Below are 16,223 nucleotides of genomic sequence, written 5' to 3' on the forward strand. Positions count from 1 at the left end.
ACAAAAAAGCCCAAGAAAAATCTACATTTTGGAATTGCTGGGTCAGAGGCAGTGAAACATTTTATTATAACTCAGATGTGCTTTTTCTAAACTATTTCTGTTTCTGCTCTAATAAAAAATTGAAATAATATGAAAAATCAAGGTCAGTTTTTATACCAGCCAGTCTTCTGAAACAAAAAGTGAAAACATTTAATTTGGAAAATACTGATTTTGTATGGACATTTTTTAAGCACTGAATAACTCATCTAATTAAATTTGTAAGCTGGTCCATTCTCCTTTCTCAGCAAAACTGCTCTTCTGTCACATCTTCTTGGCAGTGGGGAATCTCTCCAATCCCCTGCTGAAATGCATATACCAAAAATATTTTGATATGCAATTTAAAAGACCAGAAGTCAAGGAAGATACATGGTGGTGGTGTTGCCTGTTCAGACAGATGATCCCAATTAAAGCAGTGCTGCTCAAACCCTTTCAGCCAGGCAGGGCCATGGTGAGTAACAGTATTATTCAGAAAATCTGGAGGAGCAGTTGAATCCATTTCCCTTCCATCTGGGTAGACCATGCAGATGATTCAAGGTAACCTGTGTGGCTTTGTCAGCCAGCTGCCCACAAGAAATTTTTTGAACTTTCTTCCTGAGTGATGCAGTCTAGAGTCTGGCAACATGTGCTTGTCATCATAATTTTCATCCTTTGCTTTCAGTGAGTGAATAAGCCACACTTGTGTTTAACAAGGTGCAGTTTTTCCATACAGTCATTACACAAATCTCTTCCAAAAAATTATCTCTACATTAAATGTTGTCCTGCATCAAAGACAGCAATTTCTACCTTAGAAAGAAAAGAAAAAGGTTCCATTTGGTTGCATACTGTCATTAAAATAATACCTACTTTCATAGCCACAGAAAGCAGCTAAGTGTAGCTATCTGAATCCTTTGTGTCTGGTTACAGTGATGTTAAAAATTGTGGGATCTTCATCTTCTTTGTCCTGGTTGGTTTTCCTAACAGTTTTTCTTAGTTTGCAAGTCAAAAGTGCAACCCTCCAGATCTCCCCCTGCACCCTGAGCACAGGCCATGGCTTCTCCTGGCCTTTTAAATCCAGTACGGCTGGATCTGTGGTGCTTGAACCATGAGGATCACTGATGCTGTGAGAGGGGCAGGAGCATCTGCATGTTACCCAGCAAATACTTGACTTCAGAAAGACCATAATTTCTTTCTCCTTGTGATCACAGCCTGCAAATCCTTCACTTGAGGAAATCTAGCGTCAGGAAGCCTTGAACTGAGCACTGGCCTTTCCAGAAACCCAAATTTGAATGTAATTTTGGATATTAGAGCTGACCTGGTCACTGTGTTTTGCTCTGAACTTTGGTTGAAGACCAGTGAAAACAAGAAGATTTGGGACTGTAATTGTACCAGTGTGGTTGCAGGGAATATTTTTGTAGAGGTGTGAGTTCTGCTGTTAAATGTTTGCTGGTTGTGATGATATCATCATGCTGTAAAAAGGTGAACCTGTGGGTTTGAACCCATCTTTTTTCCAACCCTGAATTCATGCTCCCACATGTACACAACGTGATAGGGGTTTGGAGACAGAATGCATTTGCTTTCAGTAGGGTACCTTTGACTAGCAGAACTGAAGGTGATTCAGCACAGCTGGATAGAAGGCAGTTCCCCTATCTAAATAAAGAGTGGTAGCTGTGTGCTGGACTTAGGTGGTTCAGCAGATGGCAAAGGAGGGATTTGTATAGGGGCTGCTATTGCTGGAATGTAGGAAAGCAAGAATGACACAGAGCTGTGGGGTTTGCTGGGAGAGGTCTATGTTGCACCACCGATGCTGAGAGCCAAGGATCCAGCAGTAAGTGAATAAATAAAAGTGATGATTACTGCTGCCTGCTGAAGATATTAGGCACATCACCAATGCCGGGCCTGACAGCTGCCAGGGGTCCCATCCCAAGAGTGCTCTGATAGGGAGGAGATTGCAGGTGGTCGACAGGCACTTGCAGCCCCATCTTTCTAGTTTTTGGGCCCCTGGATATGCACTGACCTTTGTAATTGCAGCCCCAGTGATGCACACTTGCACACAGGACTGCAGAATAACCGTCTTTGCTGTCCCCCATGGTGTTTTGGGAGAGCATGCTGCTATGATCCCGTGCTTACTTTATTGGGGTTTTGTTGGCTTTCTATTACCAAGGCCATTTTCATGCAAATGAGGCCATAGTTCTATAGTCTACCTGCTTCTTCTGCTCCTGCCTCATCTGCAGACCTAATCTGCTCTTCCTAATAGTCCCGTTGGTTGCTATAGCAATGATTAAGTGGTATGAAAAAGCCAGGATGAGACTTAAATGTATGTCTGGTATTACATTTTTCTTTCTTTCTCCTGGGAAAGAGAAACCAAATAATGAGGGGTTTGTTGGTTTTTTTTTTGCTTTGTTTTTGTTTTTGTTTTTTTTTTTTTTTTTGGTGTTTTACTGTTTTATCAAAAGCTTTAACTGTAGGCTTTTTGGACCCTGGGTGAAATCCTCTCTCGGCACTCTTTTAGGCTGGGAATTTTGCAACTCAAGAGCAGGTAGTAAGAAACAAGGGCCCAAATTTATGAATACAGACTACATGTAATTTTGTATTTAAGATGCCAAAGTTATTGTGTCATACACAAGGTAAGAAGTTTACCAGTTCACCATGATGGGAACCTAAGCTGCAGAGTGCTTAGGGCCCACTTTGGTCTCTGAAAGTATTGAAAGATAATCTGAACATGTTAGCAAAGGGTTTGTTTTGGATTTGCACCAGGAGACTTACTCAGCACTGCCATTGAAATTGGCATTTTGAACAGTAAATTAAAAAATCTTAATGAAATCAAGGGAGAGGAAAGCAGAAGATGGAATATTTTTGCTCAGTTGCTGCATACAGGAATGGGTGGCTGTAGTACCAAGCCCTATCTTTTACACAACTGAGAGCAAAAATTACTTACTTATTCTGTATTTTCAACTTTTTTTGCCAAGTTTGTACTCAGAATCATGGATCTGTATTAAAAGCTGGCTGAAAGAACCATATTTGTGTAAATTCAGCTCATTCCAGAGCCCATTACGCTGGCAAATGAAGGCAAGCAAAACCTATATTTAAGTGCTTATACAGGTTGATCCCTTCTTTCTTATCACAGTCTGAGAGCATCCCTCTTGCAAAACATTCTCCTGCCCAGCCATGGTACAATCAGCTTGCTCCTGCATGCTGGGGTTCACTAGACAAGATCAGGCTATGGATATATTGAGTGAGATGCTCTTTCTAGCAGCAGGCATTTAAAGACACCTCAAGCTGAAGTGCTCAAAAGCCCACTGTGGATATATTTTTAATATCAATTCTCATAGGGACTGAGTTCGAGATTGGGTTAAATCTCAAATGGGAGGATTATATAACTTTTGAGTTTATGGCTGGCATTAACTCTGGACTTTCTCATTACTTGTATAAAAGTGAGCCCCTTTTTGAATCTTTTACAGACTGGCTTGATTAAAAGTGAAATGAAAGCAGAAACAATTTTAATGGCCTTAGTGCTCACTGGTATAAAACTAGTGCAAGAAGAGAAATGGTTCCTACAGTCCTTCATCCCAGATGTATGTGAGATTGAGAGAAAACACATTACCAAAAACAAAGAATTGACTCATTTACCTATTAGTTACATTCAAGGTTACTTAGTTAAGCATTCATATAATGTTTTCTTACAGGAGACAGCTTTGTTTCCTTATTTTCAAACACAGCAGCTCATCTTGCTTTCCATCAGCATAGACAAAAATATCAGGTGAGAAAAAACAAGTCTTTCTTTTCCAGCTGCATGTGTCGAGGAGCCTCCCTGGCATGCAGCCCCCATACAACACTGCCTTCTACTTTGTCCTGTGCTCAAAAGACTGATTAAGTGATCTGCTAATGCCATACGCCTGGGGCTGTGAAGTGCTGGGGGATGGAGGAGAGGCAAGAAACTGTCTGCTCCCTCCTCTACCTCCTCTACCTGCAAAGACATGGGGAAATGTCATCCCAGGCCTGCATACAAGCACAGCAGGAGGCAACCTCCACCTAGCCTGAGGTTTGGCCAGTTTTTGCCTTTCTGTAAATAATTAGTAGGTGTGAGCTTTCAGAGAACTCCCTACTAAGGGGATTTCTACTAGCCAGAGGCCCTCAGGGCTTATATATCCTCAGCACCTCCATCCAAAGAGATTGTACCCAGTGCCCTACATGCCCTGCAAAGACAGCCTTCACCTCGGCACAGGGCCACCTCCACACCTAAAAGAGGCAAATGGGGTCTCCATTCCTCAGACACTGGTAAAAACATTCCTGAAAGGGTTACTTGTTTTGAGGATTAGCTTTTCAGTTACTTCTTTGAATTGAGGCTATCAGATGTTGGTGACAGCTAGGTCATCTGAGCCCTCTGACAGTCCTAACTAGCTCTAGTTGCCCCACCAATGACTTACTTTTCTGGTGGAAAGGTTTTGTCTTTACAGTTTAGTCCTGGAGGTTAAAAACCATGGTTACCCTTCCTCCTCTAGAACACAGTGGAAATGGCCCTGAAGGGCAAGTTTTTTTTTTATTCGGCCATGTCTCTGGAGATTAGAAGAGGTTCAGAGCAAGGCTTCAAGGCTTTTCATCCTATAGGTCAGCTGAAAGGTAGGGGGAGACTTTATTTCCTGGGTTGATGGCTGCAATATGAATTGAAGTAGGTCTTGGCAGCCACCTGCCAAGCCATGATGATCCCAAAAAGCACAGGTCCAGAGGCTGCATCTCCAAGGGCTAAATCAAAGAGCAAAGGACAACTGTTAGCTGAGTGCTTGGAAACAGCAGCAAAGAGGTGCTGGAGTGGTGAAACAAGGTGTTTGTGGGGCACACAGAGAGCCTCCAGACATCACTTTGTGGCCACTCTCATTCCTGATAGAAATGCCTGGCAGAGGAATAGTGTTCTCACCTTCCAGAATGATTCAGATGGTTGTGGATGTTCTTGATGGTGATATCAGAGAAGTAGCTGAAGTGAAAACTTGCCCTCTTAGACAAGAGGCTGCATTCTCCATCCTTTCTCTTTAATTCTGCTTCTTTGGTTTAGATGTGTTGCGAAGGACTGGTAAAAGAGATCCTAGCATATAGTGGGAGTTGAATGTGCTGTTGTGTGTTAGTCATTATATATATATAATTTTTTTTTATTCATTTGGCACTTTCCGGAGAGTTTTTTCCCTCCACATTGTGTAGGCTGCCATCTTCCTTTCTTTCTTTGTAGCAAGCATGTGGGCGCAGCCTTGCTTACACTCCAAGCAACTGGGGAACCACCATAAATGTAGCTTATCCGCTTTCTGATACATTTTCTTTTGCGTTGGTTTGGATTTGTGCATCGTCAGTAACATCTGTTCTGCTTTAGTGGCATACAGTTTTCTGAGTCTAATTAGCTGGCTGCTTGTAATCAGGACTATTTCAACTGTTGTCATTCTGAATGTTCTTTTTCCCTTTTTTTTAATACCACATTTGCCTGATTGACCTTTTTTGTTGTTTTTTTTTCTCTGTCTTTCTATCGGGCTGCTCCAGGAGCCATGGCTAATCATCTTATAACCAATGCTCTGCTTCGTCCTCATGGCACTAACAACCCTTATAATACATTGCTCGGGGAATCGGCGGTCTATAACAACCCTTCTGTCAGCATGTACAACGCACAAGGTGTGCTGGAGTTTCTCTCTAATTTTTCTAGTGAGAATTCCATTTTCTGTGGCTTATTTTGGCCCATTTCTTTCTTTTTTTTCTTCCTTTTACTTTTTCTCTCCCCACGCACACACACCTTTTTCTTTGTAACTGGGCACAAAAAAAAATCCTCTCCCCTCCCTTTCATTTCAATGCATCTTTCCATCTTCCAGATGCTATTTTTCCATGAGCAATCCAATTCACTTTGAAAGACTCTTGTCAGTTTCACTCAAAACATTCATAGTGTTTTGATTTTGATTTTTTTTTTCAATCTCCTTGCTTTTGTATTGTTTTGGACTTGTATGTGTGTGTGTGTTTTGTCAGACACATCCATTCCTCTCTTTGTTGTCAGCGCATTTCCTTGTTAAACCATTCATTTCAGAAACAGGAACACCGCTGAAGGTAAGTGAAGCTAAACTGGCCTTTGCCACCAAAGTTGCTCTCATTTGAAATGGCCTAGAGAAATGTGGCCAGCATTGCTCTGGTTTGCACAGGGAGTAAAATGCGAAATAAAACAAAACTGCCCTTGATCTCTAAGAAAAATGACAGTTGAAGCAAGAAGTGTAGGCCAGCTCCAAAGAGCAGAGCTGAGATAAGAAATGTTCTGCCGTTTGCATTTTTACATTTTATCTGTGCTACTAGGGGAAAAAATAATCGAAAAAAGGTGTAGTAAATCTAGATAATCTTTGATATCCTCCTTTTGGCAACAGGAAAGAGACAGGCAGAGTCAGTTGTACCTAATGGAGATTTCTGCTATGGAAATCACTCTCTTGTCACCTACATGTTTGTCTCTGCTCTGACTTCTGTGGGAAGGGACAATGTTTGTAAGCTGATGCCCTGGCTCTTCTGTGAGGGAGAGGCAGATGTGTTTAAGTAGGGCCTGAGGAGGAGATAGGGAGTGTGGAGGTCTGACAGCTCCTGTCTCTTGGTGGCTCCATCCTGCTCTGCCCTTTTCCATGGGATTTTTTTTTTTTGGTCTTACTTGTAAGGTGGCTGAGTCACTGCAGAGTAGCACTGCATTCCAGTGCAAGAGTGCCAGCACTCTGTCAGCTCTCACTCTCAATGAAGGCATCACTTCCCAGTAAAGGATATCCAAGAGAGGGAAAATAATGACGGTTATAATGCAAGCAGGAAAGCACCCTTTGTACTCTATGGCAGCATGTTGTTTATGACAGCAATAGATGTTGAACTGTATCAGTAGGGTATTTGCATTCAAAGCACAAGGAAAGCACACGTGTTTGACCTTTTTGCTGTTTATTAATTTCCTAAACTATGCTAACTTTGTGCAATAAATTTGTTTCCGAGAACGCTTTTTTAAAAAGGGGCTACTGTTAAACATGAAATGCTCTGAATTTTAGGAATTTCAGTGTACTGCAAATGTTGAAATGAGCTTTGATGTTCTGACAAGTTTCTTGCATGATAACCTTGAGGTATGGGATCAACAGGTAACAGGTAATGCTGGGTCAGCATTTGCCTTGAGGGGAGTCCTGATGTTCAGATCTGTGTGCTTCAACTGATCCCAGGTGATATGGGCAGAAATGGAAGTTACATGTATCTTAATAATTTTGTGTTCTTCAAATTTTTAATATTAGAATCTAATACAGTTACCTGAGCTAACAGAATGTTATTCCACAAAAAACAGCATAATTTTTTGCAAGTGCTATTCTGTTCAACACAGATACGTAACAGAGAAACATATCTAGGCTTCACCCATGGGAGATGAAGAAAGAGAATGGGACAAACCTGGTCTCATTTGAGCTCTTGGAGCTTTGCCATTGACTTCAGAGGGAGCAGAACCCAACCTATTTTTTTCAGGAGGCTGCAAATTAGTTAATGACCTTAGAACTGGTATAGCTGTTAGTTTTCAAACTGGTTAGGTCCCTGGACAATTACAAACTGTGAATATTAGGAGATCCCACAGCAGAAATTAGGAGTAGCAAAACCAACCAGGACTAGTGGTCTTGGTGGCCCTTTGGGGATGCTGCACCAGCAGGAATGCTAAAGCCAGGAGAGTGCATTGTAAAAGTAGATGCTGTCATCATCTCTGGGTATGGCTTGGCTGTGGTTGGCGTGCAGTGAGGCATTCTTAGCTAACACCATCCAGCTAACTCATTTCACATCACTAAGGCTGTGATTTTTTTTTTTTTTTTTTTTTTTTTTTTTTTTTTTTTTTTTTTTTTTTTTTTTTGCACATTCATGTACCACTCTGGTGCTGGCATGGATGGGGCAGAACACCCTAAAGAACAAGGGGCTGATCTGGTCCACTTGTTTCTTTTCTTCTCCCTAGTTACATCTTTTAAAATACCGTCTCTGCTTAAGCCAAAGCTGCCACATCTGTGGCAGACAATCACCAGGGGCTGGAAGTCCTAAAAATTACCCTTGGAAGGAGGTGGGGAATCAGATCCTAAAATTCCAAAATCCCATGTTCCAGTGGCATAAGTGATTCCTTGACAGGACACAAAGTGTAGAGGAAGGAGGAGGTGGTAGGTGTGGGACCAAGTGCTCACTGTCATTGGAAGTTGAGGGACACACTGGGCTCAGTCCCTCCAAAGCAGGAAAACATCCCAACACCTTTTGTCGGAACTAATTTTGAGAGAAGGTGTTCACAAGCATTAATGACCATTAACAAGCTCTACTTAAAACCTAATGTGCCATAGACCACTGAAGAGTGGGAAGCTGAGTGTTATCACTGCCTCTTCATCTTATTCTCTGACTCTTCTTGTTTTAAGCCTTTCTTAATAGTTTCATTTAGCAATGCCATTATTCAAGCTACTATTCCTCTTTTTTTTGGTTTGTTTCTTTTTTTTGCCAAGTCCATGTATTGTGCCATATGTTTGGTTAAAGTAAAAATCAGACTTAACCAAAGTTTATAAAATGCCAGCAGCCCCAACATGAGCAAAGTCATACTCTTAGAAAGCACTGTTGCAAAAGATGGATGGCAAAACATTTTTAGCAAGGAAACAGATTTCAGTTTCAGCTACCAGGAGTTATTATAGCTAACAGTAAGTAAAGCCATTCATTTTAAGACTTTGGAAGTGATGATGACAGTGCCTGTCTTTTCAAGCATGACCGTTACCAGCTTTAGACTTTTCTTAAATTTCCTGGCATTATTTCTTCATTTGTGTTGCACGCTGAACATTTTATAATGGCATTGGAAAACAGTTTAAATGTGATCATTTTTTTAAATAAAAATGTAGACTATTGAATATTGTGCGTAAAATATTTTTTTTCTGTCTAAAATGTCAATATTTTTAACCTGAAATAAACCTTGTAACAAATTCATGTATTCTGGGCAGTGGAAATTATTTCTGTTAACTCTCTTTTCTGCATATCATCAATTTGCTTTTTACTCATGTTTCTCCTACTGTCGCTGTAAGCTTACTTGTTGTTTTTTCTTTCCTTTTCTTCATGCTGTCGTTTAGAGCCCTACAGAGAGACAAGTATGGGAGTAAAGCTAAACATTGCATATCAAATGTAATTTTTTTTAGTTCACTTTTATTGCATCACATATAGATAATGTAGTTAATAAAGGAAATTAATCTCACAGTTTTGAAATCAGAAGATTATGAATAGACATGTATATATATGTGTATGCGTGTGTATGTATGTATGTATGTATATATGTATGTGTACATATATATATATATAGATGAGATTAGATGATGCTTCCTTTGTTTATTTCTCATTTTTGTGGTATCGTTTACCCAGCATAGTTTCTCATTTAGTTGTGTATCCATTTTTTTTTCCCAACTTCATGTTTTTATTTGCAACGTCATGGCATTTTTATACAGTGTGCTTCATTGCAGCCCCCACTCTGTTCTCATCTGCAATGCCTCCCATTTTATTTCTGCACCAAACCCCAGATCTGTGCATTGGCAGCAGGAGTGCAGTGCTCAGTGCCTCAATGCATACGTTACTCAGCGTAACCATCAAACAGATGCTGTTGTACCTGTCACCCATTACATACAGCCCTCCCCCAAAAGTGCTCACTTTTCATTTCTCCCCAAGCATCGTGACTCGGTTGGAGAGCTTTCACCATGAAAATCAACAACTTTGCTCTATGTCTGTGATGGCTAGTTGATTTTTTGGCATTTCCCTCATTTGCTGGGGAACTCAGGATACAGCAGCACCCTCTAAGCTTCAGAAACCCAAAAGGTGACCGACACATTGGGGGCATTTAATTCAAAAGCAAGAAGAAGCCTTCAGTAGCGCTTTCCAGCCCTTGACATACAGCAACTACTCCATCGCAGATATAGACTGAATCCTGTATTTTCAGAAGGTACACATGCCATGTACTAAGCATGGTATGAGCAACTGTTCATCTCAAATGGTCAGTTTAATGGCTTCTCTGATCCACTGTGCCTTGCTGGGAGTTGCTTGCCAGTTTTTGGCAATGCCTGAAGCCCTTAGCTGAGAGGTTAATAACTTATTTCATGCATCCCCATGCCTGCTCTCCTTCCAAGGAGACCAGTGATCGCAAAAAAGAAAGCATGGTGGCTTAACTGCTGGGCCTGATTTTCTTCTCCCTTGCCCACCCATGCTGGCATTGCTCTCAAAGCACTTCCCTGCCATCTCCCATAGTGCTTTGGGAAAGAGCTGAGCTCCAGCCTCAGTTGTCAGCATTGAGACACCTGTGGAGATGCAATAGGTAGTTAGAGTGGTGACACCCCGAGACCCTGCTACTCCTCTCAGGTTCCCATGAGCCCACCATACCATGGCAGTGATGGTACTTGCTGTACCCTCTGCTGAACCCACTGCTTTAATTTTGCAAGTGGAATAGGAGCTATTTTTAAAGGTTTCACAAGACCCCAGAACAGCTGCCTCCAACATCAATTGTATTAGAAAATCCCCACCTGGCCAGTGTGGAGTAAATAATTTTGGTTGTGCCCTTAAGCCAGAAGAGGTAGGGCATTTAGCTTTGGTACAGAAAATCCTGAGCCAGGAAGCACTTCGTGCCTCCTCCTTGCTACTCCCTGAATCCTGCCATTCAGTCCTTGTGTCTTTATCCTGACAGCCTGCCCAGCGAAAGGGGAGAGCAGACTTTTTTTCCTCTAGGAAGGATACACTCCCAAACAAAGTTTTGGTAATGATTAGCCTGGGCTGCAAATACTTTTCCCTCAGCTGGGAGGAATTGCCCCCTTCCTCCAAAGTTCCTAGGGCCAGGGCAGTTGGGACCAGCCCAGGGTCATGAATTTTTCAGCTCCCCCAGAAGTACATAGAGCACAAGAGCTGTAGGAGAATGCTGGCCAGGAGAGGTTATCCTTCCAGCTGGATGTTGCCACATCAAGTTACACACTTGACAGTGCTTTCCATTTTTTTTGGTGGGAAGCCCTTGACCATCAGCTGGTTAGATGGAGCTGCGCCCTCCCATTTTGGCCGCGACACTCTCCTTGCTGCCCAGCCCCAGCAGCTACAGCAGCATAGGAAGGGGGTTTGAGTGTGCACATCCCGCATGAGTGTCCTGTTTGTACAAGTCACCCTCTTTTGTGTAATGTTTTTCAGAGGGGCTTCTGAACAATGCCAGGGATACAAGTGTCACGGATACTCTACCACTGAATGGTAATCACGGCAACAGCTACAGCATCGCCAGCGGCGAGTACCTCAGCAACTGCGTGCAAATCCTTGACCGTGGGTACAACCACACGGAGAACGCCCTCGAGAAAAAGATCCTGAAGGAACTCACCTCCAACTACATCCCTTCCTACCTGAACAACCATGAGCGCTCCAGCGAGCAGAGCCGCAACTTGATGAACAAACTCGTCAACAGCGTGGGCGGCGGGAGCGAGGATGATGCCATTGTGCTGGATGATGCCACCTCCTTCACCCATGAGGAGAGCCTGGGCCTGGAGCTCATCCACGAGGAGTCGGACGCCCCGCTGCTGCCTCCCCGGGTGTACTCAGCGGACAACCACCAGCCCCACCTCTACAGTCGGCGTCGCATCCCGCAAGACAACAGCGAGAGCTTTTTCCCTTTGCTGACCAATGAGCACACGGACGACCTGCAGTCGCCCAACAGGGATTCTCTCTACACCAGTATGCCCGCACTGGCTGGCATGCCCATGACAGAAAGCGTCACTGCCAGCACCCAGACCGATCCTCCACCAGCAAAAAGCGGCGGTGGCGATGCCGATGATGTTTACTACAAAAGCATGCCCAATCTTGGCTCCAGGAATCACGTACATCAGCTACACACTTACTACCAGCTAGGTCGAGGCAGCAGCGACGGTTTTATAGTCCCGCCAAACAAAGAGGGAACCTCTCCAGATGGCAATGCAAAAGGACCCGCTCACTTGGTCACTAGTCTATAGAAGATTCAGCAAAAATTAAGCAAAGAGACAACTAAAAGCCTCTCCGTAACACTCGGTTTACCGTTCTGAGTTAATCCAAACAGTGGTAATATTATGTGTACTCCTAAATCTTCATGCTGTTCAAAAGGAAATTCTCAGACTTTTTTTACTGGAATTTTTAGGCCAGCCCGGAGAGGACAGTAACTGCTGTACCCCCCTTATCTTCCCATCCTTCTTCCCTCCAGACAGACTTCATTATGTTAATGAAAGAGATAGATAACGGCACACTTCGTGGCCTTCTCAAGTTATGCCGTGTTTGTTTAAACAATCCTTGATGCTGTGTTGCTCTTAATACCAAGGACCTGATTTAAGAGGGAAAAAATAATAATAAAAGGCCAGAAATGTGCATTTGAAACTAGTAGCGATGACACATCTAGGTGGGAGCGCTGCGTAAACCAAGCTAGCAAAACTCTTTCTTACCAATCCAGATCACACCATGGGTTATGGTCACTCACAACTTGGTTTCACTGCAGCACCCTTTGCTGCAGGAGTAAACAAAACGTAAACAAATTTAATGACACAGAAGGGAATCCTAGAATCCTGTGCTAAAGGCATATTTTACATTTTGCTGTATTAACGGATGATAAAAACTAATGGCAGAAAGAGAAGCAAACAGTTTCTATGTAATGTACAGATACTAGCATTGCACATATAGTCTGCTTTCTGTTCCTCCAGAACTTGCGTCCCTGTTAATGTAGTGGAAAAAAAAATAAGAACTTTTTTCTGTTGTGCTGGTCTTGTAAGTTTGTCTACCAGTAGGAGCAAGGTTTTTCATAATTCTTTCTTTTTCTTTTTTTTTTTTTAAATTTTGTTTTGCCTTTTCCACTGCTCCTTCCCTCTGTCCCCTTCTCCTCCCAGCAGAAAAACTCACTGGGCAAAAAAAAACCCTCAAACATCACTTTCTAAGGACCATTTTTAGTAACACCATTACCATTTCTTTTCAGCCAGGGCAGTCTTTTAATTTCCTCGCTGTATAACCTTTTTCAGCCGGCATGTTGCCAGCAGATCTTTTGGCAGACTAGAGCAGGGCAAACTTCCTCATTGTCAGTGCACAACCAGTCAATCATGATGATAATCCTGTGAAGCATCTCTGGCCAATAGCCCCTCAGCCAAGCCCTCATCTAGGGACTGAGAGGAGGTTTTGTAGTCATAGTGGGGGTTCTACAGGAGACGGCCATTTCCCTGGAGGAGCAAAGGGCCTTCTCGGCTCAGTCTGGTCCCCGGTTTAGGCACTTGTACTGCAGTGGTTAAGAAGAAAATAGATTGAAGCGTAGTGAGCTAAAAAGTACTTTGCAGTGATTTTTAATTAAAAAAAAAGTCCTCTGTTCATTATTTTTCCTAACAGGAAATTTATTTATTTGACAGGATTTTTAAGTAACATAGGCTTTCTGGAGGTAAATTAGCAGCACGGAGTATGAATTCTTCTTCTTTTTCTCATTTTTTTTTTTTTTTTAATTTATGATCCATTTTGTACGGTCTCGGCAGTTGAATGACCTCATTACTAATATTTGTTGTAAAAGTGAAGCTTGTTTGCCAACCAATAAACAACTGATCACGATTTAGAAGATATTGTATGTATGTACTGTACAATTAATCTCTCTTTTTTTGTCATTGTTGTTCCTCTCTCCATTAATGTCATCAGTATGAGTCTTCACTCCTTTGCAGCATGGGTGAGCAATGCCGAAGAAAGGAGGCCTAAATTGAGAAATTTAAGCACAAAGGTTATGCAGCTGTGGCTGACTAGAAAAATCAGGCTGGTGGTACTTGTTCAGGTGCAAGAACAACACTGGTTGACATTTGTTGCAGGTGATTCTAGGTCTGTTTTGTGCCTACTGTATAAAGTAGCTGATGACACACAGATGATTTGAGTATAGTGTTTCATGTGTCATATCTTTTAATCATTGTAATATTTTTCTTTTCTTAATTTTCTTATTTTCTTTTTTTTTTTTTTTTAATTTGGGTTTTCTGAGATTAAAAACTGCTGGTAGCATGTCAAAGAGTAAAACAAGTCCCTGTTAGGCCTTCTCAGTCGTTGTTTGCTGTCTCTTTATTTTCTTGCTCCGGGCATATGCCAAGCAACCTCACCATCCTTGGCCACATCATCCTTCCTGCCCCAATTCTGCCAATGTCCCACTGGCATTTTGCTCCTCCAGCCTCCCCCTTCAAATCCTTTGAGTGCAATCAGGAATACAGAAAGCCACAAAATAGACTGGAAAGGTTGACAGGGGAAATAACCACCTCTGGATATGATTGGTAATGAAATTTCAGTGATTTTTTGCAAAGCCCTCCCATGGCCTGGGCTTAGGGGCTTGGTGCTGCCTCCATCTAAACTGTACCTGTCCAAGTCCTATCATGCTGGATAAAAGCCAAAAAGGCTTGGAGCAGGTGGGTGAGGCACATTTTGAACAAGATATTCCCAGTGCTGGTGGATAATTGCAGCAGCAGCAGATCAGTGGAGCAGTTCCACCCTATCCTGAACTGTCCTCACACTGGAGCAGCACTGCTTGGTGCTTCTCAGCAAAGTCTGGTTGGGCAAGAGAACCAGGGCTGGTGGTATTTGGTCGTATTCGTGGCCTACAAAAGAGTCTGGTTCAAGTCACCTGAGTCCTTCCTGCAGCCACTCTGGCCAAAACATCCTGGGGGAGAAACTCCATGTGGGACCAAGCATTGATCACAGCAGTGCCTCTTGCCAGGTCTAGGTTTTGGCAAGGGAGCATTTCCTATTGGAATATTGGGGAATCACCTGACTTCATAGCAGAGTAGTCACTGGCCAGCCAGGTTATGCTCTTGCTCTTGATGCTGCCTCCCTATTTCATTTTATTATGCATACCAGCAGTGATGGAAGTGGATAGTGCATGTTGGATCCACTCTTGCAGGTACAGCAGGTTACTCACACCCATGTGGTCACAGCAATTCATGTAGCAGCCTAAGAGAGGCTGCTGAAGCTTTAAATAACTGAGGTACTTCTTATTTTGAGGAAAGTGAAAACTCTTTTACTGTATTAGACTCAAAAAATAGTTTTTAAGGGGTATGGTGGAATTGAGTTCATGCAGAGGGTGAGATACACCCTAGCAAATATCATCATGGTAAAGCGGGAGCCAGGTGATGAACACAGCATTTACCAGTGTTTCTGAAACTCTGCAAGAACAAACCAGTGGTGGATTTGCTATGGGATGGGTTTGTCCTACTGGAAAATCTTTAACTTCTTTTACTACAAATGGGCATTCTTCCCCAGCCCTTTTATGTATTCCAGGTTTATCAGTGTGCAGGCTGTTTTTCCCCTCATCTCTTTGGCAGCCTACTCGTGCCTATTAGCACTTTTGATTGCAAAAAAAAAAAAATGCTGTTTCTTTTCAAGCTGATTATTTCTGTTCCCAGGCTGCTCTGACATCACAGGATTCATTGTTGGCGCTTCTTATGGCTTAGGAAACAGCTGAATCACAAAATAGAGGGAAAATATATATTATTAATTTTATTAAGCCAAAAATGATTTAAGACTGTAATATAGTAGCAATGTTTTATGAGGGAGAGCAGGACGCAGATTATTTTTGGCATTTTCTTCGCCTTGAGAACAGATTTTTTTGTGTCAGTTGATTATGGGCATGGTAAAGGTTGGTGCTTGTTGATAAGTAGCTCACTATATACAATTCTAAAATGACTTGCAACAGTGTCTTCTATGCAGACTGCAGCATGTGAAAATAAACTCACTGTTAAGTCCTCGGTGCCTACAATGCTCCTGGGGTATGAGGGAGAGTGGCAAAACTTCTAAGGCATTTCTTAATGCTGAGCCAAGGCAAGAATGTGAGAAAAAAACTTGATGAAAATGCAGCAGTGATTATGATGTTAAATCCATACTCATGCTTGGGGCACATAACTGTGTAGGCTGGGTTGAAAGGGATAATCAGCCCTGTACTCAAGGGATCTTTTTTAGGGCTCCATTTAACAAAACAAAATAATGAAAACCAAACCAGATTTGGCTTATAGGGAGAAGATTAAAGCTTCATCATTCAAGTGCAACAAGCATCCCCCTTTCAGCTGAAAACAGACAAAATAGAGGCAAACAGGTAGTGCTTGATCTGACAAGAACATGAGCTGATACACAGGGCCGCCTTTGGGAAGCTGGAGCTGCCAGGCATGTTTGGAGTGAGAATTGTTAATATTAATCCATTGATTCAGTTGCCCCTTCAG

At 42.4% G+C, this 16,223-nt stretch overlaps 1 protein-coding gene across 2 annotated transcripts in view; it reads left to right on the forward strand.

Annotated features, from left to right (window-relative positions):
- ADGRL3 (adhesion G protein-coupled receptor L3) overlaps nt 1–14,059 on the forward strand; it is a 487,040-nt gene extending 472,981 nt beyond the window's left edge. Inside the window, exons 24-25 of one of the 2 annotated variants that reach the window (XM_053975251.1) lie at nt 5,539–5,667; nt 11,191–14,059. In XM_053975251.1, the coding sequence (XP_053831226.1) occupies nt 5,539–5,667; nt 11,191–11,996 (935 nt within the window). In that variant the 3' untranslated portion in view covers nt 11,997–14,059. The remainder of the gene's footprint in view (nt 1–5,538; nt 5,668–11,190) is intronic. The other variant, XM_053975252.1, reaches the window with a different exon arrangement.
- The last annotated feature ends 2,164 nt before the right edge of the window (nt 14,060–16,223 follow it).

Source organism: Vidua macroura, chromosome 4 (assembly GCF_024509145.1).
Source record: "Vidua macroura isolate BioBank_ID:100142 chromosome 4, ASM2450914v1, whole genome shotgun sequence".
Classification (NCBI taxonomy): domain Eukaryota; kingdom Metazoa; phylum Chordata; class Aves; order Passeriformes; family Viduidae; genus Vidua; species Vidua macroura.